This window comes from Lacerta agilis, chromosome 7 (assembly GCF_009819535.1).
Source record: "Lacerta agilis isolate rLacAgi1 chromosome 7, rLacAgi1.pri, whole genome shotgun sequence".
Lineage (NCBI taxonomy): Eukaryota > Metazoa > Chordata > Lepidosauria > Squamata > Lacertidae > Lacerta > Lacerta agilis.
This window is the reverse complement of record NC_046318.1, coordinates 4,851,310-4,877,382: the sequence shown is the minus strand read 5'-3', so window position 1 is coordinate 4,877,382 and position 26,073 is coordinate 4,851,310. Positions and strand designations below refer to the sequence as shown.

Below are 26,073 nucleotides of genomic sequence, written 5' to 3'. Positions count from 1 at the left end.
CTGAAAGTATAAGTTATCACAGCATATGACCCTTCATCACTGTCAGATGCTTTGACTTGAAGCACAGAGGTTCCTTTGGGTGCATTCTCCTTCAGGCTCACTTTATAGTTTGTCTGGGTGAAAACAGGGGCATTGTCATTAATATCAATAACTGTTACCAATATTTTGGCTGTTCCAGTTTTTGGAGGTTCTCCGCCATCCATGGCTGTAAGGACCATGTGGTGTATGTGTTCCTTTTCCCTGTCCAGTTGTTTCTGCAATATTAATTCTGCATATTTGCCACCATCACTGCCAGCTTGAATTTCTAGTTTGAAATATGGAGTTGAGCTCAACTCATAATTCTGGAGGGAGTTTACTCCAATATCATCATCTTCAGCATTTCCAAGAGCAAATCGAGTTCCTGGCAGAGTAGATTCACTAAATTTAAGCTCAATATTTTCATTCTGGAAATGTGGGGTATTATCATTAATGTCCTGGATTAAAATATTTACATGGAAAATATTCAAAGGATTGTGTGCCACAACTTCTAATTTTAGGACACAAGTGGATGATTCCCCACAAATCTCTTCCCGGTCTATCTTCTCATTCGCATACAGGTTGCCATTTTGTTCATTCAAATCAAAGAATTGTTTTTCTGAAGAAATACCAAGCTTGCGCTTTGACAGCTCTCTGACATCCAACCCCAGATCTTTAGCAAGGTTCCCCACAAAGGAGCCCTGCTCTGCTTCCTCTGGAACTGAATATTGAATCTGCTCAGACACCACCTGGCAGAAGAACACAGACCAGAATATGAACAGAAACAGTACTTGCCTCTTGGTGATCTCCCTTGTTCTCTCTGCTTGCTTTACTTCCATCACATCCATTGCATTTCCTGATTTATCCTCCTCTTTCAATTCAGTTTTCAAGACTCTCAGTACACTTATATGAGATAGTACTAATATTGTTCGTTTTATCTGATCCTTGGGAAACAGAGCTTTACTTTCTTGAGCAGCTTTTAAAATGAAAGCTTTTCCTTTCTCCTCCACTGATGTTTTAAGAGAGAGAGACTGCTCTAAGAGCCTTGCAAATACTGAGCCATGGATGTCCCCATGTTGTCCAACAGTGACACTCTGAGTCCACATGGGGAACTGTTTTTGCTATTTCTATAATTCTACATATAATTTTATCCCTAAAGAAGGCAATTGCTTGTGAGGTAAGTTCACCTTTAAATGTAAACGGAAACAAATTTCTTCCTCATCCCTTGTGTGCATCCTTGACGCTTCCTGGTCCCTCACCATTCAGGGTCATTGCTTTGTTTTAATTTAAAAAAAACCACCATAGGGAAAGGAGAGAGGGGATAACTGGTAGTGAGGACAACTAATGAGAGATAGTTTTCTTTTCCAGAGTCTTCTAGAGAAATTGTCGTCTTCTGGAGCCTTTAGGGAGCATAATTCCTTACCAGAGTACACAGGGTTTGTCAAGGTCTCATGAATTGGATCAAGAGGCAGAGGAAACTACACTTGACATGCTTTCTGGCAGGAAATTCCATTTCTGTGCATGTTCAGGAACAACATTTCCGGTTAGAGGCTAAAGAGGACTCTCCTACCTCTGCTCACTAACAGTTACCACCACCACCCCACATCTTTTCTAAGCTGATTTTGAAAGGGGAGGAAATGGCAGGGAGGACTAGCTAACAGCACTGGTGAACCCCTTTTTATGCTTGGACTTAATTAAAAGGAAACTAGATCCTAGCTGAATTAAAGTGATTAAAAAAATTGGGAAAGCTTATATTTAAAATCTTCCCATAGGACCTGGACTAAAGCTAGATGCACTCTCTATAAAAGAAATAACATGTATACATTATTACGTTATTTGCTATCTGTCTTTCAACCAGTTTAAAAATAGCAATAATAGCTCTATACTTGTGCATCATTCCATTTAAAAAGTTTTTGTAAAAGAATAAAATACTGAAAGACCAAACTAACCAATGTGCATTTGATTAACGTGATCAAAAGATTTTACCTCTTGTATTTACAATAATGTAAAGCAACTATTTTAAGCACCATTTTTTTCCAAGTGTTCCCAATATTAAATCATTTCCAGTTTCTCTTTAACCGTCATACAATTTTGTGTGAATCAAAGCATTCCCACCCTGCCCCCGCTCCAGTGTAGTTTTCTTTCTACTATGAAAGTACTTCCAGGACATTGTCACAAATGGTCACCCCTACAATATCTCCAAAGTTCAGTCCCTACAACTTACAGCAGTGTCAATAACTTGGCACCAACCATATAAGATTGTTTAGGGACACCTCTTTAACCAAGGGCAGTTTTCTTGTGAGTTTCTTAATGGGGTCAGAAACACATCCCACAAATGAGTGTTGTCCAGCTTGGGATGTTTGGACATTGTCAAGCACTCTTCTTCTGACACCACAGACACATATATTTGGGATTCAAAATTCTACCCTCACCTTACATTGGAAATCTCATTGGGGTAGAAAATACACCCCCCCCCCAAAAAAAGTTTGTGTGTTGCTGTTGTTTTCTGACACTGGGTGAAGGTTCCAAGTTATAAGGAGCATAACACAACCAACCTTTTTTCTTTTTTATTCCCAGAGTCCCCTCCCCAATTAAGTCTCCTTATCTTATCATTCTAAAATATACAAACATCAATAATATCTCAGTCAATAAAAAGTTAGGTTGCTTTTGGAAAATGACATAACAAGCCTTTTGGCAATGGGAATATGAATATCAGCTTTCTGGAGGGAGTGTGGGGGAAAGGGGTTACTTGCTATCAGAGAAGTCCCTATGAAGTACCATGGACATGCAAACAAGTCCACCAAAGTTACTTGCTGACTACATGTTTGACTATCCTATATGTCTATGCAGACCATGGTAGGTATTTGTAAGCTGCTTGAAAGAAAAAGAAAAATGTACCAGTTTGCTTCCAGTTTAAGAGCTTGTCTGTCTGAATGACTGGAGTGAACAGTGACTTGTCATCGGCCGCTAGTTTTCTAGTGCTCACCAAGGAAGTAAACCTATGTCTTGCCAGTGGCTGCTCACATTTATATACTCATTTATTCATATACTAGCTGTCTATCCATCCATCCATCCCAATGTTTGGAAATGTCATGCAGAAATGAGATAAAAACAAAAATACAACAGTCAAAGCTAAAACAACTAAGAATGCATCAAATTCATCCATAAATTAAACAGGAACCCACATATTGAAGTCTTGAACAATACTGGTCGGGAAATACACTTCCACATAAAAACTAGATGAGAGGAATAAAATCAGGCTAATAACTGTCTCCCAGGCATGATTGTTTGCAATATGTAGGGAACTATGTTTTCATATAGAGGAGCATTCTGTTTTATGAGCCCCAACCAGCAGTCCAAAGTAACACAAATGAGACAAAGATTGGTCACCTGATGCGTCAAGACAAAGATTTGATGAAAGAAGATCCTTCACAGAAGGATCACATATCCAGTGATGACTAAAGGGGGGGGGGGGCTGAAAGGAATAAAAAGAAAACTGACATAGTTCTGAATATAAAGAGTAACCAGAGGCAGATGGGAAATATATTCTGATATTAACAAAACAAAAAATCATGTTAATCTAAAATTGTTTGCTCACCTGGACTATGATTAAGCCTTCATTGTTCAAGTTTACATCTTCACCAGGTAGGATTGGATCCTTTGCCTCACTAGCTTCTTTATTGCTCAGAGTATTGGAATAATTTACCTTTCTAGAGTCTGTAGTGAGAGAAACCTCCTGGCAGTAGGAGTGCAGAAATGCTCGAACTCCATCAATCCCCACAAACTGTGAGATAGGAGCGCCACTGAAATTCACATTCCCCGACTCAAGCAGCTGAGAATTTCTCCACCTGTGCAACTTGATGGCCAGTAACACAAGGAGGAAAGTGAAGAACAAGCAGGAGACAAAAGCCACTGCAAGGACCAGGTAGAAGGTGAGGTCTGACGGAGGCTCTACAGGAGCTGAGATGCTGCTCAGGTCTGAGAGGATTGCAGGGATGGTGTCAGCCAGCACCACAGTCAGAGTGGCTGAAGCAGAGAGCGGTGGCTGCCCATTGTCCTTCACTAAAACGACCAAGCTTTGCTTGAGGGCATCTTTCTCCAGGAAGAAACGGGCCGTCCTGATCTCTCCCGTGTGAAGCCCCAGAGTGAAGAGCCCTGGCTCAGTGGCCTTGATCAGCTGGTAGGAGAGCCAGGCATTCTGGCCAGAGTCCGCATCCACGGCCACCACCTTAGTGACCAGGTAGCCTGGCTCAGAGGAGCGAGGGGCCAACTCTATCCCCGTGGAGCCATCAGTGGGCATGGAGGGGTACAGGATTTGGGGAGCATTGTCATTCTGGTCCAGGATGAAGAGAGTCACTGAGACGTTGGAGCTGAGTGGTGGAGAACCTCCGTCCTGGGCCTTTACACGGAACTGAATTTCTCGAAACTCTTCATAATCGAAGGAGGTCAGAGCATATATAACCCCCGTCTCAGAGTTAATGGAGAGGTAGGAGGAGAGGCGGGAGTCACTTCTTTGGTCATCAGTGATGGAATATGTTATTCTGGCATTTTCTTCCCAGTCAAGATCATTTGCTCTTAAGGAAGAGACCATTGCTCCTCTTTGGTTATTCTCAACAAAATAGAAAGTATAGTCTGTTTTTTCAAAGAGGGGTGGGTTGTCATTGGTGTCTAAAACATGAAGTGTGATAACTGTGACTGTGGAGAGAGGGGGGACTCCATGGTCAGTAACAGTGACAGTAATATTGAAGACTGACACCTGTTCTCTGTCAAGGGCACCATCAGTCACCAAAGTGTAAAAGTTATCCATGGACTTCTTTAGCTGGAAAGGGAGGTTGCTAGGGATTGAACATGTGATTTTCCCATTGATTCCTGAATCTCGGTCTTGGACATTTAAAATGGCAATTACCGTTTGTGATGGTGAACTTTCAAGTATGGTGTTGGTGGCAAAGGTAACTGATAATTCAGGTGCATTGTCATTCAGATCCATAATAGATATCACAACTTTTGATCTGTCACTCAGCCTTCCTCCATCTTTTGCTTGTATCTCAAATGCATATAAAGATGATTCCTCATAATCAAGATTCCCAATAAGGATGATTTCACCTGTTGTGGAATTTAACAGAAACATTTGGGAGTCTCTCTTTGTGATTTTGTGGAAAGAGTATTTAATGTCTCCATTGATTCCTTCATCCATATCAGTCGCTCTCACTGTCAAAACTGTGGACCACTTGGGAATATTCTCATTGACACTCACTTCATAGAGAGGTTGGCTGAAAACTGGTGCATTGTCATTTGCATCAAGGACAACGATGTGGATTTGTAATGTGCCAGACCTGATGGGATCACCTCCATCAGTAGCTGTGAGGAGCAGATCATAAGCTGATTGTTCCTCTCTGTCCAGTGACTTCTCCAACACAAGTTCAACAAGCCTGACACCATTTTCTTCTGTTTGCACATGCAAAGCAAAATGGCTACTGCCTGTGAGTTGGTAGCTCTGCACTGAATTTATCCCCCAATCTGGATCTTGAGCTTCAGGAAGAGGGATCTGGAATCCAGGTATAGATGCCTCACTGATTTCCAGCTCCTGTTCCCATAGAGGGAAGTGGGGAGCATTATCATTTATATCTGTAATTTCCACTTCAATTCCATAAAGCTTCAATTCGCTTTCAACAAGAACCTGAAACTTTAAAATACATTTCTCTGCCTCTCTGCAGATTTCCTCTCTATCTATTCTCTCAGATATCTGCAAATGGCCATTGTTGGCATTCAAAGAAAAGTACTGAATCATACCTACAGGATAAACAATGCGAAGTCCATGGTCTGGGAGCTCCTTGCCATCCATTCCCAGGTCCTTTGCAACATTCCCCACGGAAGAGCCTTTGTGCATCTCTTCTGGAATGGAGTAGTGGATCTGCCCAGAAACTGCCTTCCAAGAAAACATCATGAAAAGGCACTGGAGGATTACCTTTCTGCAGTTCCACAGCCTCTGAATTCCTTCCATCCTTGCAGCAGGTTAAAGACCCCTAGATTCTGGTTCAAAAGATGCTGTATCCAATTTTCTTCTAAGAAAAATGAACTTCCATTTCTTCTTTACACTGACAAAGCTTGTTCCTTTATATATTTTGTGCTTGTGTTTAACGGAAAGGCAACTTCAATTGGGCAGGATTTCACATTTCTGCTCCATTCTGGTGAACAGTGACACCCAGAGGCTCAAGCCCAAACTGCAAAAACTTCACTTTTTAAAATTAAATACTGTAAACACAATTTCACTGTACTACTGCTATTATATGCAGATATAGCTAGGATAACTATTCTTTTTCCTTAGAAATTACCCACTAAGGATTTGTTTGCTGTAAACAAATTGAAAAGGAGCAGGAAAGACAAGTATGTTTAGGGTTCCTACCCTACCCCATTATTGGAAATTCTGAAATAAATTGAATTCTGGGATACTGAACTTTCTCAGCAATGTTGTTTGCTAGATATTCAAAAGATTTATTTTGGATGCAGAAAAAGGAATAGTAATCCTCTGGTACTTCTTTTTTTCTTTGCGTCAGTGTGATGTCTGAGCATGCTTATAGTTTTAAAGTGAGGAAATTGATATGTGGCACACAGTTCTTTCCTGCTGTTTTCATGGAGAAACAGAGGCATCCATGTGCAGAAAGAGATAGCTGTGGCATTGGCCAATGACATTCATTGTTGTGTCACACCAAATACGTTGGTTTGCATGAAATTTAGCACAACTTGCCAGTATATCAGTCAAAAACCACAGTTTTTCCATCAGATGTTCTTTTAACATTAGTCTTCATCTTTCCTAATGGAATACACACTGGTGGTACACATGACCCAGCTTTAAAGCATTTGAACCAGCGATTACAGGATGTGCAGATGTATTTTCCTGGCCAGATTGACACCTATACAGTGGTACCTCAGGTTAAGAACTTAATTCGTTCTGGAGGTCCGTTCTTAACCTGAAACTGTTCTTAACCTGAAGCACCAGTTTAGCTAATGTGGCCTCCCGCTGCCGCTGTGCCGCCAGAGCACAATTTCTGTTCTTACCCTGAAGCAAAGTTCTTAACCTGAAGCATTATTTCTGGGTTAGTGGAGTCTGTAACCTTAAGCATCTGTAACCTGGGGTACCACTATATTTCTACAGTATGGAAGCATGACTGGAGATGGTATAAGTAGAAATACTAACCACACGCTCCACATCCACACATCCTTACATACAAACTGTTCATCACAACTGTTACAACTTGTCATAATCTCTAATAATAAAATGCAAATTATATTATTTAAATTGAATTAAATTAAATTAAATTAAATTAATGTTCTTTGCTGTTTAAATGCCAAGGAAAGGAATGCCAGTATTCTGGGATTGCATCCAAGCTGGACATCAGTAATATATAAGAGAATACAGGAACTGGCCCCGGGGGGGGGGGTAGTTTTGGGTTCATGATATGGTTATGTTTGGTTTAGGGTATTTTTCAATCCAGGAACCACAGCTTTTCCTTTCTATTCATTAACTGTGTTTTGCCTTTCCAGTTTATGCATACCTTGGGAGTGGGGGAATACGTGCATATTTATTTATTTAAAATACTTCTGTAGTTCCCGTCCCATGTCCCGCCCCCACACCAAGAGTGGTATACAGCATCTCTAGAAATCATGCCAAGAGAAACTCCCTTTTGATGCCACTCTTCTACACAGGTTGCACATGAGCATTTTCCATGCTACAAACAGCATGCAGTCACAGGGCCTAAGAAATGCTTGTACAACTGATAGCTTCCATCAATGCTCCACCACTTAATATGTTGTGCTATTCTCATCAGACCCAAGTCCCAAGTGTGTCCGTGACAGGAACACAATATCCAAATGCAATACCTTGTAAGAATATTTGTATATGTATATGAGAACCAAATCAATTTATTCTCAAAGGTTTAGGGATTAATTGATCCTTAACTCTCATTAAATAATCTATCCCATAATAAACTCCACACACACTTCCTAAAATTCAGTTGAAAAACTTTACCAATTACTAACAAATTCACCAACTTATTTAAAGAATATGCTATGAAAGACTTTTTGATATACCGTATCTTCTTGTAAATTTCATAAAGGACAGAACGTGAAAATAACTATATATTCAATTGCATTTGTACTGCAAAAATAAGAAAAGAAAAGAAAAAGCATTCTCTCCACTCAGCCATGCTGCGCCACCCTGTGATCTTAGTACTTCACCTTGAGTCAGCATGCAGATGTGTGCCTGGACAATTCTGACAGAGCCTCCTCCATATTGCAATGCTGCCCCTCAACAGTTGCTAGAAAGTCCATCCTATTAACTTAATCTGCAGCAGTAGCAGCTCAGTACTACTACCTACCTACTTTCCTGGTGACATAGCCTGAATTGTCTGGGATGCCAGTTTGATAACATCCACTGTTTACAAATAAAATCACAAACAAGTGATAACACACCTAATTCCCCCAAAAAGAAAATGCAATATAACTCACCGTGCTGTCATTTTCCTTTTCAGAATTTAAATTACCACCACTGACCATCAAAGAAATGTCAGAGTTGCCATTGCAAAGGATGTTCTCTGCTATTTGGACAGTGGGCTGCAGGAATGTCAACTCATTCCTCCTGGATTCAGAGGACAGAAAGACCTGGTAGGAATAAGGCAAAGTTCCGTCTTCATAATTTGGTGGGAATATGGCACCAGCCTTTGAATGGGGGTCAGGAATAAAGCACTGAAGGAAAGTGGGGTTCCTTGACCTTCGAAGCTTCATCAGAATGGTCAGAATCACCGTCACCAGGAACAGAAAGGACACCAAGGTCAAGGCCAATACCAAATAAAACTGTAGATCAGACTGATACTCTGAGTCATTTGGTTGGGAGTTCATTTCCGGAAGAGCCTCCTGGAAGTTCTCAGCAAACACCAGGCTCAAAGTCGTGGTGGCTGAGAGAGGAGGATGCCCATTGTCCTTCACCATGATGACCAGCCTCTGCTTCACTGCATCTCTCTCAAGTAATGCTCGGACTGTCTGCACCTCTCCTGTGTGGGAGCCAATGCTAAAGAGTGAGGGCTCTGTGGCCTGCAGGAGATGGAAGGAGAGCCAGGCATTGTGTCCAGAATCAGCGTCCACGGCCACCACTTTTGTCACCAGATAACCCGACTCAGCTGACCGAGGCACCATCTCAAAGAAAGGTGAGCCCTCTGTTCATTGTGAGGGGTACAGAATCTGTGGAGCATTATCATTTCGATCCAAAACACATACTGTCACTGTGGCACTGCTATTGAGTGGTGGAGAACCTCCATCTTGGGCCTTCACTTGAATCTGAAACTCCCTGAACTGCTCATAGTCAAAGGAGCGTTGAGCATAGATGATTCCAGTCTCAGAGTTAATGGAGACATAGGAGGAGAGAGGCAGGTCCTTGATGTTGCTGTTAAGGATGGAGTAAGTGATTCGGGCATTGCGATCCAGATCTGGGTCAGAAGCCTTGATGTGGAAAATTGAAGCTCCAGATGGATTGTTCTCAGGAACATAGGCAGTGTAGGAAGTTGTTTCAAAGGCTGGCGGGTTATCATTGATATCTGAGATCTGTATTGATATGGTTTTGTGTGTGGAGAGTGGAGGTGTTCCTTTGTCTGTGGCTGTGATTGTAATATTATACTCTGGAGTCCTTTCTCTGTCAAGGGCACCATCTATGAGGAGCTTGAAGTAATTATCTGAAGATGAGACTATCAGGAAAGGCACAAGCTCCTTCAGGTGACAGGTGACTTCTCCATTATCCCCAGAATCCCTGTCCTGAACTTTAATGAGAGCAATCACAGCTCCAGATGTGACATCTTCCGGAACTGGGCTAGACACGGATGTAAGGATCACATCTGGAGCATTGTCATTTTCATCAAGAACCTCAATCTCCACATTGCAATGTGCCACCAATCCTCCTCCATCACTAGCCTGAATTATCATCACATATTTTTGTCTGTCCTCAAAATCAACACTTTCTATGAGTGTAACTGTTCCATCTCTGGGATCCAGATGAAACTTCTGCTCAGCTGTTTTTGGGATGTCACTGAATGTATAAGTGATCTCAGCATATGACCCTTCATCACTGTCAGATGCTTTGACTTGAAGCACAGAGGTTCCTTTGGGTGCATTCTCCTTCAGGCTCACTTTATAGATTGTCTGGGTGAAAACAGGAGCATTGTCATTAATATCAATAACTGTTACCAATATTTTGGCTGTTCCAGTTTTTGGAGGTTCTCCACCATCCATGGATGTAAGGACCATGTGGTGTGTGTGTTCCTTTTCCCTGTCCAGTTGTTTCTGCAGTATTAATTCTGCATATTTGCCACCATCATTGCCAACTTTAATTTCTAGTGTGAAATATGGAGTTGAGCTCAACTGATAATTCTGGAGGGAGTTTTTGCCAATGTCCTTGTCTTCAGCATTTCCAAGAGCAAATCGAGTTCCTGGCAGAGTAGACTCGCTCAATTTAAGCTCAATATTTTCATTCCGGAAATGTGGGGCATTATCATTAATGTCCTGGATTAAAATATTTACGTGGAAAATATTCAAAGGATTGTGTGCCACAACTTCTAATTTGAGGACACAAGTGGATGATTCCCCACAAATCTCTTCCCGGTCTATCCTCTCATTCACATACAGGTTGCCATTTTGTTCATTCAGATCAAAGAATTGCTTTTCTGAAGAAATACCAAGCTTGCGCTTTGACAGCTCTCTGACATCCAACCCCAGATCTTTAGCAAGGTTCCCCACAAAGGAGCCCTGCTCTGCTTCCTCTGGAACCGAATACTGAACCTGCTCAGACACTACCTGGCAGCAGAACACAGACCAGAATATGAACAGAAACAGTACTTGCCTCTTGGCGATCTTCCTTGTTCTCTCTGCCTGCTTTACTTCCATCACATCCATTGCATTTCCTGATTTCTTCCTTCTTTCAGTATACCTTTAATTTTCAGGACTCCCAGTACACTTATGTGAGATAATAGAAATATTGTTCTTTTCAGCTGATCCTTGGGAAACTGAGAGCTTTCCTTTCTTGAGCAGCTTTTAAAATAAAAGCTTTTCCTTTCTGCTCAGCTGAAGTGTTAAGAGAGCATGATTGCTCCAAGAGCTTGCAAATGTTGAGCCATGGCTGCTCCCACGTTGTCCAACAGTGACACTCTGAGTCCACATGGGGAACTGTATTTGCTTTCATTCAAGCTTATAATTCTATATTGCTATTTCCCCCTGATATCTATGGAGAATTGTGAATGACTAAAAAATATTTCACTGGTTGTCCAAATGTACTTTAGTATTGCTTGATTAGTAATCCCATACGCTTAATTCAGATTTGTTTTTCATTGCATACAAACTGTTACTTTAATGTTTTTATTGCTTTTGCTTGTAGCTTATAACGACACTTTAGCATGTCTTTGATGTAGCATAAACACAACCAGTTGTCAGCAGAAGAAAACCATGCAATAATTCAGAAAGCCTACATCCCTGCCTGGAGCTGCCATACAATTGGATTTCTCTGAACGTTACAAGGATTTCAAAGGCGGAATTGACGTGGGGGGGGATTTGTCCTCGTTCTTAAGCAAGTAAATCACGAAATCACTTTTTTGGCATTTTTGTCTAGGAAAAGCTCAACAACTTCCAGGTTTTCCTTAAAAAAAATCTCAACAATTTTGGAATATCTTTCCTTACCATTCTGTGATGATTCCTAACTCCTTAGGTGATGAAGCATTCAATACTCTCCATTTGACTTTTTGGGATGTTTTTCAATGGTATTTCCCAAGATGACCCATATGATCCTTTTGAATAATTGATTTTTCATTTCTGTTTTCATAGTACAACCATTGCTAGCAAGATTTTATTACAGTTTTTACATTGCAATCCTATACCAACTTACCTGCGTATAAACTCCAGTAAAGTCAATGAGACTTATATCTGAAGATAAAAGTTTTGTTTGATGTATTGCGTTGTTGGATTGCTTTGGCACATGTCGAAGTTTACTGTAATTAATCAGGAATGTTTATGACAGAAGGAAAAAGCTTCTACATACAGTAAGTGCATTCAAAGTGTGCACTACTCTGCCAGAATTTCAGTTTCAGGTCATCTGCATACTATCCCTTGCTTTTTTTCTGTAGGACTAATTGCAGTTGTTAACAGTGGTCAACAGATTTACCATACCCATTGAGTCAATCAGTTTATTTATTGCATTAGCCATCTCCTACTACCCTTCTGGGGGGGGGGGAACCCACCCCACCCTCCCACTATATATAAGGGTTTGGCAACTTCTGTTTCAGTGTATCTGAAGAAGTGTGCATGCACACAAAAGCTCATACCAAGAACAAACTTAGTTGGTCTCTAAGGTGCTACTGGAAGGAATTTTTTATTTTTATTTATTTATTAGAATTTCAGTTTGTCAGACTGTAATAAGTAGTAGTAGTAGTAGTAGTAGTAGCAGTAGTAGTTTTGAACTGAGAACCTTCTTTTCTTCCATTATTGAATCAGTGCAGAGAGGTTTTGAGTAATAGGAAGCTTTTTAGGGGGACTAAGATATATCCTGAACTGCTTGTATACACTCTTGACTTAAATGCAATCATAGATTCGGAATGATTTTCTGATATTCTATCAGTCTTATTGCTGATATTATTATTATTTTTTTTATAAAGAATTTATTGGTTTTTCCATAACAAAGAACCATCCAACACCTTCACCTACACTAACCCAAACACCTCCCACCACTACTATAACTAGACAAATACTACTATAAGTAGACAAATTGCTGATATTATTTTGATAGGTCAAATTCTTATAGCCTGAAAATGTGGAGTTATCAGTGAATAGTAACACCATTGTTTTGTATAGAAAGATTAGCCAAAAACATAGACTAACACACAATGCATACACATAAAAAAATGAATCTATATTTGACTAATGACCCTGTGCAGCAAGGTAGATTAAAGCTTGGAGGGATTCTACTGTAAATTTCCTTGCTTGAAAGAGATCTATGCAGGGTAGAAATACTAACCACATACTCCACATCCACATATCCTTACATACAAACTGTTCATCACAACTGTTACAACTTGTCATAATCTCTAATAATAAAATGCAAATTATATTATTTAAATTAAATTAAATTAAATTAATGCTCTTTGCTGTTTAAATGCCAAGGAAAGGAATGCCAGTACTCTGGGATTGCATCCAAGCTGGACATCAGTAATATATAAGAGAATACAGGAACTGGCCCCGGGGGGGGGGGTAGTTTTGGGTTCATGATATGGTTATGTTTGGTTCAGGGTATTTTTCAATCCAGGAACCACAGCTTTTCCTTTCTATTCATTAACTGTGTTTTGCCTTTCCAGTTTATGCATACCTTGGGAGTGGGGGAATACGTGCATATTTATTTATTTAAAATACTTCTGTAGTTCCCGTCCCATGTCCCGCCCCCACACCAAGAGTGGTATACAGCATCTCTAGAAATCATGCCAAGAGAAACTCCCTTTTGATGCCACTCTTCTACACAGGTTGCACATGAGCATTTTCCATGCTACAAACAGCATGCAGTCACAGGGCCTAAGAAATGCTTGTACAACTGATAGCTTCCATCAATGCTCCACCACTTAATATGTTGTGCTATTCTCATCAGACCCAAGTCCCAAGTGTGTCCGTGACAGGAACACAATATCCAAATGCAATACCTTGTAAGAATATTTGTATATGTATATGAGAACCAAATCAATTTATTCTCAAAGGTTTAGGGATTAATTGATCCTTAACTCTCATTAAATAATCTATCCCATAATAAACTCCACACACACTTCCTAAAATTCAGTTGAAAAACTTTACCAATTACTAACAAATTCACCAACTTATTTAAAGAATATGCTATGAAAGACTTGTTGGTATACAGTATCTTCTTGTAAATTTCATAAAGGACAGAACGTGAAAATAACTATATATTCAATTGCATTTGTACTGCAAAAATAAGAAAAGAAAAACCATTCTCTCCACTGAGTCATGCTGCGCCACCCTGTGATCTTAGTACTTCACCTTGAGTCAGCATGCAGATGTGTGCGTGCCTGGACAATTCTGACAGAGCCTCCTCCATACTGCAATGCTGCCCCTCAACAGCTGCTAGAAAGTCCATCCTATTAACTTAATCTGCAGCAGTAGCAGCTCAGTACTACTACCTACCTACTTTCCTGGTGACATAGCCTGAATTGTCTGGGATGCCAGTTTGATAACATCCACTGTTTACAAATAAAATCTCAAACAAGTGATAACACACCTAATTCCCCAAAAAAGAAAATGCAATATAACTCACCGTGCTGTCATTTTCCTTTTCAGAATTTAAATTACAACCACTGACCATCAAAGGAATGTCAGAGTTGCCATTGCAAAGGATGTTCTCTGCTATTTGGACAGTGGGCTGCAGGAATGTCAACTCATTCCTCCTGGATTCAGAGGACAGACAGACCTGGTAGGAATAAGGCAAAGTTCCGTCTTCATAATTTGGTGGGAATATGGCACCAGCCTTTGAATGGAGGTCAGGAATAAAGCACTGAAGGAAAGTGGGGTTCCTTGACCTTCGAAGCTTCATCAGAATGGTCAGAATCACCGTCACCAGGAACAGAAAGGACACCAAGGTCAAGGCCAATACCAAATAAAACTGTAGATCAGACTGATACTCTGAGTCATTTGGTCGGGAGTTCATTTCCGGAAGAGCCTCCTGGAAGTTCTCAGCAAACACCAGGCTCAAAGTCGTGGTGGCTGAGAGAGGAGGATGCCCATTGTCCTTCACCATGATCACCAGCCTCTGCTTCACTGCATCTCTCTCAAGTAATGCTCGGACTGTCTGCACCTCTCCTGTGTGGGAGCCAATGCTGAAGAGTGAGGGCTCTGTGGCCTGCAGGAGATGGAAGGAGAGCCAGGCATTGTGTCCAGAATCAGCGTCTACGGCCACCACCTTTGTCACCAGATAACCCGACTCAGCTGACCGAGGCACCATCTCAAAGAAAGGTGAGCCCTCTGTTGATTGTGAAGGGTACAAGATATGCGGAGCGTTATCATTTCGATCCAAAACACATACTGTCACTGTGGCACTGCTATTGAGTGGTGGAGAACCTCCATCTTGGGCCTTCACTTGAATCTGAAACTCCCTGAACTGCTCATAGTCAAAGGAGCGTTGAGCATAGATGATTCCAGTCTCAGAGTTAATGGAGACATAGGAGGAGAGAGGCAGGTCCTTGATGTTGCTATTAAGGATGGAGTAAGTGATTCGGGCATTGCGATCCAGATCTGGGTCAGAAGCCTTGACATGGAAAATTGAAGCTCCAGATGGATTGTTTTCTGGAACGTAGGCAGTGTAGGAAGATGTTTCAAAGGCTGGCGGGTTATCATTGATATCTGAGATCTGTATTGATATGGTTTTGTGTGTGGAGAGTGGAGGTGTGCCTTTGTCTGTGGCTGTGATTGTAATATTATACTCTGGAGTCCTTTCTCTGTCTAGGGCACCATCTATGAGGAGCTTGAAGTAATTATCTGAAGATGAGACTATCAGGAAAGGTACAAGCTCCTTCAGGTGACATGTGACTTCTCCATTATCCCCAGAATCTCTGTCCTGAACTTTAATGAGAGCAATCACAGCTCCAGATGTCACATCCTCTGGAACTGGGCTGGACACGGATGTAAGGATCACATCTGGAGCATTGTCATTCTCATCAAGAACCTCAATCTCTACATTGCAATGTGCCACCAATCCTCCTCCATCACTTGCCTGAATTATCATCACATATTTTTGTTTGTCCTCAAAATCAACACTTTCTATGAGTGTAATTATTCCGTCTCTGGGATCCAGATGAAACTTCTGCTCAGCTGTTTTTGGGATGTCACTGAAAGTATAAGTGATCTCAGCATTTGACCCTTCATCACTGTCAGATGCTTTGACTTGAAGCACAGAGGTTCCTTTGGGTGCATTCTCCTTTAGGCTCACCTTGTAGAATGTCTCCATGAAGATAGGTGAATTGTCATTAGCATCAATAACTGTTACCAATATTTTGGCTGTTCCAGTTTTTGGAGGTTCTCCACCATCCATGGCTGTAAGGACCATGTGGTGTGTGTGTTCCTTTTCCCTGTCCAGTTGTTTCTGCAGTATTAATTCTGCATATTTGCCACCATCATTGCCAGCTTTAATTTCTAGTGTGAAATATGGAGTTGAGCTCAACTGATAATTCTGGAGGGAGTTTTTGCCAATGTCCTTGTCTTCAGCATTTCCAAGAGCAAATCGAGTTCCTGGCAGAGTAGACTCGCTCAATTTAAGCTCAATATTTTCATTCCGGAAATGTGGGGCATTGTCATTAATGTCCTGGATTAAAATATTTACGTGGAAAATATTCAAAGGATTGTGTGCCACAACTTCTAATTTGAGGACACAACTGGATGATTCTCCACAAATCTCTTCCCGGTCTATCTTCTCATTCACAAACAGGTTGCCATTTTGTTCATTCAGATCAAAGAATTGCTTTTCTGAAGAAATACCAAGCTTGCGCTTTGATAGCTCTCTGACATCCAACCCCAGATCTTTACCAAGGTTCCCCACAAAGGAGCCCTGCTCTGCTTCCTCTGGAACTGAATATTGAATCTGCTCAGACACTACCTGGCAGCAGAACACAGACCAGAATATGAACAGAAACAGTACTTGCCTCTTGGTGATCTTCCTTGTTCTCTCTGCCTGCTTTACTTCCATCACATCCATTGCATTTCCTGATTTCCTCCTTCTTTCAGTATAGTTTTCAAGACTCCCAGTAGACTTATGTGAGATAATAGAAATATTGTTCTTTTCAGCTGATCCTTGGGAAACTGAGAGCTTTCCTTTCTTGAGCAGCTTTTAAAATAAAAGCTTTTCCTTTCTGCTCAGCTGAAGTGTTAAGAGAGCATGATTGCTCCAAGAGCTTGCAAATACTGAGCCATGGCTGCTCCCACGTTGTCCAACAGTGACACTCTGAGTCCACATGGGGAACTGTATTTGCTTTCATTCAAGCTTATAATTCTATATTGCTATTTCCCCCTGATATCTATGGAGAATTGTGAATGACTAAAAATTATTTCACTGGTTGTCCAACTGTACTTTAATATTGCTTGATTAGTAATCACATAAGCTTAATTCAGATTTGTTTTTCATTGCATACAAACTGTTACTTTAATATTTTTATTGCTTTTGCTGGTAGATGATAATGACACTTTAGGATGCTTTTTATTTAGCATAAACACAACCAGTTGTCAGCAGAAGAAAACCATGCAATAATTCAGAAAGCCTACATCCCTGCCTAGGGCTGCCATACGTTCAGATTTCCCTGGACGTTACCGGGATTTCAAAGGTGGAATTGACGCCTTTCTGAAAGGCAGCATTTTGTCCTCTTTCTAAGGCAAGCAATTTGCGAAATCACATTTTTTTGGCATTTTTGTTTAGAAAAAGCTCAACAAGTTCCGGGTTTTCCTTTAAAAAATCACAACAATTTTGGAGTGTCCTGGCAACTCTATCCCTGCCAGAATTCTGGTGATTTGGCCTTTATTTAATTATGAACTTGTTTAGGAAATGTAAATTTTGTATTTTGTTCTGTCTTTAAGATTTTGGTGCATTGTGTGTCTTATTTCTGTTCTGTTTGCCATAATAAAATGCTAGAAAAGAAATTTAAATTCACATTAGCATAGGATAACTCTGTCATTCTTTATTCCTATGCATATTCATTTGACATTTTTCTCATATGTTGTAATCTTCCCTGTGACATCTGGCTGGCCACTGAGGAAGTTTTGGGTGATACATCTTTCCTTACCACTCTGTGTGATGATTCCTAATTCCTTAGGTGGTGAATCATTCAATACTCTCGCTTTGACTTTTTTGGATGTTTTTCAATGGTATTTCCCAAAATGACCCATATGTTACTTTTGAATAATTGATTTTTCATTTCTGTTTTCATAGTGCAACCTTTGCTAGCAAGATTTTATTACATTTTTTACATTGCAATCCTATACCAACTTACCTGGGTATAAACTCCATTGAAGTCAATGAGACTTATATCTGAAGATAAAAGTTTTGTTAGATGTATTGCGTTGTTGGATTGCTTTGGCACATGTGGAAGTTTACTGTAATTAATCAGGAATGTTTATGACAGGAGGAAAAAGCTTCTACATACAGTAAATGCATTCAAAGTGTGCACTACTCTGCCAGAATTTCAGTTTCAGGTCATCTGCATACTATCCCTTGCTTTTTTTCTGTAGGACTAATTGCAGTTGTTAACAGTGGTCAACAGATTTACAATACCCATTGAGTCAATCAGTTTATTTATTGCATTAGCCATCTCCTACTACCCATCTCCTACTACCCTTCTGGGGGGGGGGGAACCCAACCCACCCTCCCACTATATATAAGGGTCTACCGACTTCTGTTTCAGTGTATCTGAAGAAGTGTACATGCACAAGAAAGCTCATACCAAGAACAAACTTAGTTGGTCTCTAAGGTGCTACTGGACAATTTTTTATTTTTTATTTATTTATTAGAATTTCAGCTTGTCAGACTGTAATAAGTAATAGTAGTAGTAGTAGTAGTTTCGAACTGAGAACCTTCTTTTCTTCCATTATTGAATCAGTGCAGAGAGGTTTTGAGTAATAGGAAGCTTTTTTAGGGGGACTAAGATATATCCTGAACTGCTTGTATACACGCTTGACTTAAATGCAATCATAGATTCGGAATGATTTTCTGACATTCTATCAGTCTTATTGTTGATATTATTTTGATAGGTCAAATTCTTATAGCCTGAAAATGTGGAGTTATCAGTGAATAGTAACACCATTGTTCTGTATAGAAAGATTAGCCAAAAACATAGACTAAAACACAATGCATACACATAACAAAATGAATCAATATTTGACTAATGACCCAGTCCGGCAAGGTAGATTAAAGCTTGGAGGGATTCTACTGTAAATTTCCTTGCTGGAAAGAGATCTATGCAGGGTCTATAGAGGCTGGATGCCTCCTTCTAGCACATGGCTCCTGATATGGGATTGGGAACTGTAATGCAGGCAGGATAGGGTAGCTATTTCAGCATGCAATTACCACCAGCACTCACAGTGCATATAGCTACACTCCCTTTCCTTCCAGGCTTTGAGGCAGTCTATGTCTACTGCCCACCTAGCAGTTCGAAAGCACGTCAAAGTGCAAGTAGATAAATAGGTACCGCTCCTGCGGGAAGGTAAACGGCGTTTCCGTGCGCTGCTCTGGTTCGCCAGAAGCGGCTTAGTCATGCTGGCCACATGACCCAGAAGCTGTACACCGGCTCCCTAGGCCAGTAAAGTGAGATGAGCGCCGCAACCCCAGAGTCATCCGCGACTGGACCTAACGGTCAGGGGTCCCCTTACCTTTACCTTTATGCCTACTGTGAGCAGTTATTACTTGCACATAACTAGGAACAAGTTACACCCATTTAAGAATAGTGGTTGGCAAACAGAACCAGAAGATCATCTTACCACAGTAAAATGTATTTATTCCAAATAGGTTTATCTCAGCTTTTAGTCCAGTGTCTCCCAAAGCAGATCACAACTTGAATGAAAACAATCAATCAACCAACAGGCAGGTGGAAGAAGTAATTGACAGTGTAATTGAACATAGAGGTCTTCACAGCCTGTCAGTTAACGAGGGGCCAATCAGGCTTCCCAGGGCAGAGGCATTCCACAACTGAACAGAACAGGGGGTGGGGAACCTTTTTTCTGGTGAGGGCCACATTCCCCCAGAAGTAATCTGCCAGGGGCCATATACAGATGCTGGGCAAGACAAAAGCCAGTGGTGGACAGGGCTGAAACCAAATGTGGGCACAGTCAGGGGGGGAGGAGGAGCCAAGACAAAAAAGGCCACCCCTTTTTCCCTCTTTCTGCTATCTTATTCCCCCTTCTGTTTCCCTCCTTGCCACTCACCAAAGTGAGAAGGCCACCCACTGTGCCTTCTGGCCTGTGTCTCAGGCAATCAGACCTTCAGTGGCAACTAGGGTTGCCATATTTCAAACAGTGAAAATCTGGACAGAAAAAGGTGCTGTTGTAGTAGTTGTAGTTGTAGTAGTAGTAGTAGTTGTTATTAAAAAGGTGTTGTTGTTGTTTTTGCAAGGTCAGGGGGGAAATGATATTTTAAGGGAGAATCGGCAAAATTGACACTGCTGGCATGGGCTTCCATATGCCCAGATTTTCCCTGACATTTGACAGATTTCTGCTTGGACGGTGCTGACGAATGCAGTATTCCAGATATGTCTGGGAAATTTTGGATGTATGGCAACCCAATGGAACACAGAGCAAGGATGAGAAATAAAGTGGGAAGGCTGGGTTGTGTAGGTAGTTTGTTCAAATATCCTGCACAGAGCCAAACCACAATAAATTTCAAATATAAAATCCTTACTGTCATGTAAGTCCCAGTGGTTTAAGAAAACACAGATTGGAACCAATAAACATTTTCCCACTAGTAAAATAAGATACTAGCTATAAGTGAAATAAAATAATTACCAACATGTCCCATTGCTTTGAAAAGGGTCAAGAAAAGAGATGAATGGGAAATTTATCTGTCAAGATTTGTAACTACATTTACAATTAGAAGAAAAAGTTAGCACACCTGGTCTCTGATTTCATTTCCATTGTTCCAATCTAAATCCCCATTAGCAAAAATAGGATCCTTTACCTCCTAGGCCTGTTCATTGGTGGCAGTATGGAAATAATTTGCCTTGGAAGTGTTAAACTGGTTTTTCCTAAAGTCAGTAGTAAGAGAAATATCATCACCATAAGAGTAAAGAAATGTTGGATTCCATCAATAGCCACAAACTGTGAGACGGGAGTACCACTGAAATTCACACTCCTTGACTCAAACAGCTGCAGTTTTCTCCAACTGCGCAACTGATGGCCAGTAACACAAGGAGGAAAATGAAGAACAAGCAGGAAACAAAAGCCACTGCACCCACCCAGGTAGATGAGATGACTGATTCCCCAACCCACCCTGTCTCTGGTAGTGGTGTTTCTCTTTGGCAGGATCAGGAAGGTACAGGCAGTTTGGGGGACTCCACTGACAGAAGTGGAGGGTGCATGCAGCCCACTAGTTTTCCACCTCTGTCCTACAGTCATGGAGAGAGAGAGCCCTTCTATCAAATGTTCTGGTAAACCTACCTGTTCTAGAGACCTTGTTAATCATTATTAAACAATGGCACTAGCAGCCTTCAGGAATGCATCCTTAGTTTAACTAAACATGCAAAGGAGGGACCTTGGGAAGAGATGTGCAATCTACACCATGCTGTGGTTCTTCTTAGTCTCCCATTCCTGGATGGTGATTGCCTGAGCCATGAAACCTTTTGTACTCAGGAAAGTTTCCTATGCATTTTAGAATACTGGGAGATCAAATGGGAAGTACTAAAATTTATGTGCTCACCTGATGGATTGCTGCCTCCTCCGTAACTGTGTTAGTATCACCTATGAGTAACACAGGGCCTGTCTTATCAGGAGCCTGTTGTGGTGTCAGAGTATTGGTACAGCTTCCGATTGGAAAAAGAATCTGACTTTTCCGAGAGCCTGACGTCAGTGAAACCTCATGGCAATAAGACTGAAGAAATGCCCGGACTCCATCAATCCCCACAAACTGTGAAACTGGTGCACCACTGAAATTCAAACTTGCACTATCACAAAGCTGAGAGTTTTTCCACCTGCGAAGTTTGAGTGCCAATAACACAAGGAGGAAGGTGAAGAACAAGCAGGAGACAAAAGCCACTGCAGTCACCAAGTAGAAGGTGAGATCTGACTGTGGGTCTTCAGATACTGGGACACTGCTCAGATCAGTCAGCATGTCAGGGATGCTGTCAGCCAAGACCACAGTGACAGTGACTGAAGCCGACATTGAAGGCTGCCCATTGTCCTTGACTAAAACCACCAGGCTTTGTTTGAGGGCATCTTTCTCCAGGAAGAAGCGGGCTGTCCTGATCTCTCCCGTGTGGAGCCCTAGAGTGAAGAGCCCTGGCTCGGTGGCCTTGATCAACTGGTAGGAGAGCCAGGCATTCTGGCCAGAGTCTGCATCCACGGCCACCACCTTAGTGACCAAGTAGCCTGGCTCAGAGGAGCGAGGGGCCAGCTCTATCCCCGTGGAGCCATCAGTGGGAGGGGAAGGGTACAGGATTTGGGGAGCATTGTCATTCTGGTCCAGGATGAAGAGAGTCACTGAGACGTTGGAGCTGAGTGGTGGAGAGCCTCCATCCTGAGCCTTGACCAGGAACTTCATCTCTCTGATCTCTTCATAGTCAAAAGAACTCAGAGCATAGATGACCCCTGTCTCAGAGTTAATGGAGAGATAGGAGGAGAGAGGGGAGCCAGTCTCTTGACTTTCTATGATGGAATATGTTATTCTGGAGTTCTCTTCCCAGTCTGGATCATTTGCATTTAGAGAAAAGATGGATGCTCCTCTCTGATTATTTTCCATGAAAAATGATTTGTAATCTGATCTTGCAAAGTGAGGTGGGTTATCATTTGTGTCTAAAATGTGCAGAGCTATGATGGTGGCTGTAGAAAGAGAAGGCATTCCATGATCAGTTACTGTGATGGTGATGTTGTAGTTTGCCACTTGTTCTCTGTCAAGGGGGCCATCTGTCACCAAACTATAAAAGTTGTCTATGGATTGTTTTAGCTGAAATGGGAGGTTTCTGGGAATTGTGCATGTGACCTCACTATTGATTCCAGAATCTTGATCTTCTACATTTATAATAGCAATAACTGTTCCGGTTGATGAATTCTCTTGAATAGAGTTGGTCAGAAAGGTCACAGTTAATTCCGGCGCATTGTCATTCAGATCTGTGACCATGATCTCAACCTTTGCTCTGTCAAACAGTCCTCCAAAATCTTCAGCTTGCACCTCAAATTCATAGAAGGGTGATGTCTCAAAGTCCAAGTTTCCCATGAGGGTTATTATGCCAGTTGTTGAATTTAAAAGAAACATTTGTGAATCCTTTTTTGTGGTTTTTTTGAAGGAGTATTTCACCTCTCCGTTGATTCCTTCATCCAGATCAGTGGCTTTGACTGCACAGACTATGGACCCTTTGGGAATGTTCTCCTCAATGCTGATTTCATAGACTGGTTGGCTAAAAATTGGTGCGTTGTCATTTACATCTAAAACAATGACTTGAATTTGAGCAGTGCCAGTCCTGACAGGATCACCCCCATCCATAGCCATAAGAATCAGATCATAAACTGATTGTTCTTCTCTGTCCAAAGATTTTTCCAGCACCAGCTCAGCATGTTTGGGACCATTTTCTCCTGTTTGAACATCCAGAGAAAAATGCACGCTGCCTGTGAGTTGGTAATTCTGAACAGAATTTATCCCCAGATCTGGATCAGTAGCATCAGGCAGAGGAAACCGAGAGCCTTTTACAGATATTTCATTAATTTTCACCTCCAGTTGTCCTGGAGGAAAGTGGGGAGCATTATCGTTTATATCAGTAACTTCCACTTCAACTCCATAAAGTTTTCTTTTACTCTCAACAATAACCTGAAAATTTAATTTGCACTTCTCTGCCCATGCACAAATTTCTTCTCTGTCAATTCTCTCAGTGGTTTGTAAATGACCACTGTTGTAGTTCAAAGTAAAATACTGAATCATACCTGTTCTGGTAAGAATCCGGAGCTCACGGTTTGAAAGATTATTTCCATCCATTCCTAGATCCTTTGCAATATTTCCCACAAAAGAGCCTTTCTGCATCTCCTCTGGAATGGAATAATGAAGCTGTGCAGAAACTGTCTTCAAAATGAACATCAGTATGAGGCATTGCAACAAGATTGTCCCTTTACAGCTCCATTGCTTCTGATTTTCTCCCATTTTCTTGCAACAGGATAAATGCCACTTATCCTGGCTCAGACGTTTTTGAGTTTGAAATAAATGCTGTTGTTTTTTTATTTAAAGTTGCTCCTATTACACTCCCTGCAATGTCTGTGCAAGTATGGTCATGCGGATATTTTCTGTTTGTACATTAGAGAATTTATGGAACTCCCAGTGTGTTCTGTAGCCAAATTGGTGAACAGCGACACCCAGAGGCTCAACTGAAAACTATAGATCATTTTAACATAATCTTACTTTCATATTTGCCTAGACAATCTGAGTCAGGGATGTGATGCACTGAAAGTTCCACATCCTGTTTAATAGACCCAAGTGATATGATACTTTTTTCCTGTGCTTGTAATGGGTGTTAATATATGGGGTGTTAATTGCATTAGGAGGTTTGCATTCATTATCTATGAATATAGTTGTGTAAGTAGGGTTTACTGCATGTTTTATAAAGCATCCCAGGCTTATCTGCACTTAAGGTAGCAAGGTGCTCACTCAGGCTGCTTTAAATGTTTCGACAGTACATGTGTTTATTCATAAGATAACTGCACTGTATGGAGGACCGTGGCTTCGGGCACCCAGCAGCCCCCTTCTCTTTTAGCCCACCTTCCTCTCACGCCTGCTATGCTCTGGTGATAGTGAATTTAAAAGTGGAAAGGAGGCTGGGTGAGACAATTGGGGTTGGGGTGTAGGTTTTTTTGGGGGGGTAATGAGGGTTTGTTGCTGTTGGTTTTTTCCATCTTTATTTTAGATCTTGTGATTCATGTGGAAATTGTTCAGTTTGGTTGTGTTTTATTATCAGTTCCATGTTTTATTTATTGTTTATGACTACTTTTGTTATGTTGTAGTTAGGTATTTTGTATGTTGTAAGCCGCCTTGAGTATGGTTTGAACTGTGGAAAGGAGGCGTACAAATAAAATTATGTATGTATGTATGTATGTACTGGTAGAGAAAGATATCAGAAGGCACAGCAGTTTCAGTCTCCCTCAGTACCTCAAAAGCATTAAGAGTTTTGAGTACTTCATGGTAAGTTATTTAAATATATTGGATATAAAACCCTGAACATCTCAGGACCTTGTTTTCTGAAAGGACTCCTGTCCCTATATACACCTGGTGGATGACTGAGATCTGTTCAAAAAAGAATAAGCAAAATTATCAAGGAGTACAAGCAACCCCTTCTATGAGGAAAACTTGCAGCTCTTGGGAATTTTTAGTTTTGACAACAGGTGAGTAAGAGGTGACATGGTAGAAGTTTATATAATTGTGCAAAACACTAGAATGCAGGGACATCCAGTGAAGCTGAACGTTGGAAGATTCAGAACAGATAAAAGGAACTAAGTCTTCAAGCAGCGCATAGTTAAACGAAGGAAGCCAAGCCCACAGGACACAGTAATAACTACCAACTCAGATGGCTTTAAAAGACGATTAGACAAATTCATGGAGGAAAGGGCTATTGAAGGCTCTTACCAATAATGGTAGGGGACGCAGGTGGCACTGTGGTCTAAACCACAGAGCCTAGGGCTTGCCGATCAGAAGGTCGGCGGTTCGAATCCCCGTGACGGGGTGAGCTCCTGTTGCCTGGTCCCAGCTCCTGCCCACCTAGCAGTTTGAAAGCACGTCAAAGTGCAAGTAGATAAATAGGTACCGCTCCGGTGGGAAGGTAAATGGCGTTTCTGTGCGCTGCTCTGGTTCACCAGAAGCGGCTTAGTCATGCTGGCCACATGACCCGAAAGCTGTATGCTGGCTCCCTCGGCCAATAAAGCGAGATGAGCACTGCAACCCCAGAGTCGTTCACAACTGGACTTAACGGTCAGGGGTCCTTTACCTTTACCTTTACCAATGATGGTTATGTTCTGCCTCCACAGTTGGAGGTAGTAATGCTCCAGTGTGAGAGCCAGTGTGGTGTAGTGGTTAAGAGTGGTAGACTTGTAATCTGGGGAACCAGGTTCGCTTCCCCGCTCCTCCACATGCAGCTGCTGGGTGACCTTGGGCCAGTCACACTTCTTTGAAGTCTCTCAGCCCCACTCACCTCACAGAGTGTTTGTTGTGGGGGAGGAAGGGAAAGGAGAATGTTAGCCGCTTTGAGACTCCTTCGGATAGTGAAAAGCGGGATATCAAATCCAAACTCTTCTTCTTCTTCTTCTTCTTCTTCTTCT

General features: G+C 41.4%; 2 protein-coding genes and 1 pseudogene across 2 annotated transcripts; all 3 read right to left on the bottom strand.

Annotated features, from left to right (window-relative positions):
- Positions 1–3,595: 3,595 nt before the first annotated feature.
- Positions 3,596–6,083, bottom strand: LOC117049509 (protocadherin gamma-A6-like). The gene has a single exon (XM_033154235.1). The coding sequence runs from the start codon at positions 6,014–6,016 to the stop codon at positions 3,596–3,598; it is 2,421 nt and encodes an 806-aa protein (XP_033010126.1). The 5' UTR covers positions 6,017–6,083.
- A 2,401-nt stretch (positions 6,084–8,484) lies between these two features.
- On the bottom strand, positions 8,485–10,950 carry LOC117049626 (annotated as a pseudogene).
- Positions 10,951–14,305: 3,355 nt separating this feature from the next.
- On the bottom strand, positions 14,306–24,187 carry LOC117049511 (protocadherin gamma-A6-like). The gene is made up of 2 exons (XM_033154238.1): positions 21,485–24,187; positions 14,306–15,463 (listed from the first exon to the last, which is right to left on the bottom strand). Exons 1-2 carry the CDS (start codon positions 23,909–23,911, stop codon positions 14,321–14,323), a joined length of 3,570 nt encoding a protein of 1,189 aa, XP_033010129.1. The 5' UTR covers positions 23,912–24,187; the 3' UTR covers positions 14,306–14,320.
- Between the last annotated feature and the right edge of the window lie 1,886 nt (positions 24,188–26,073).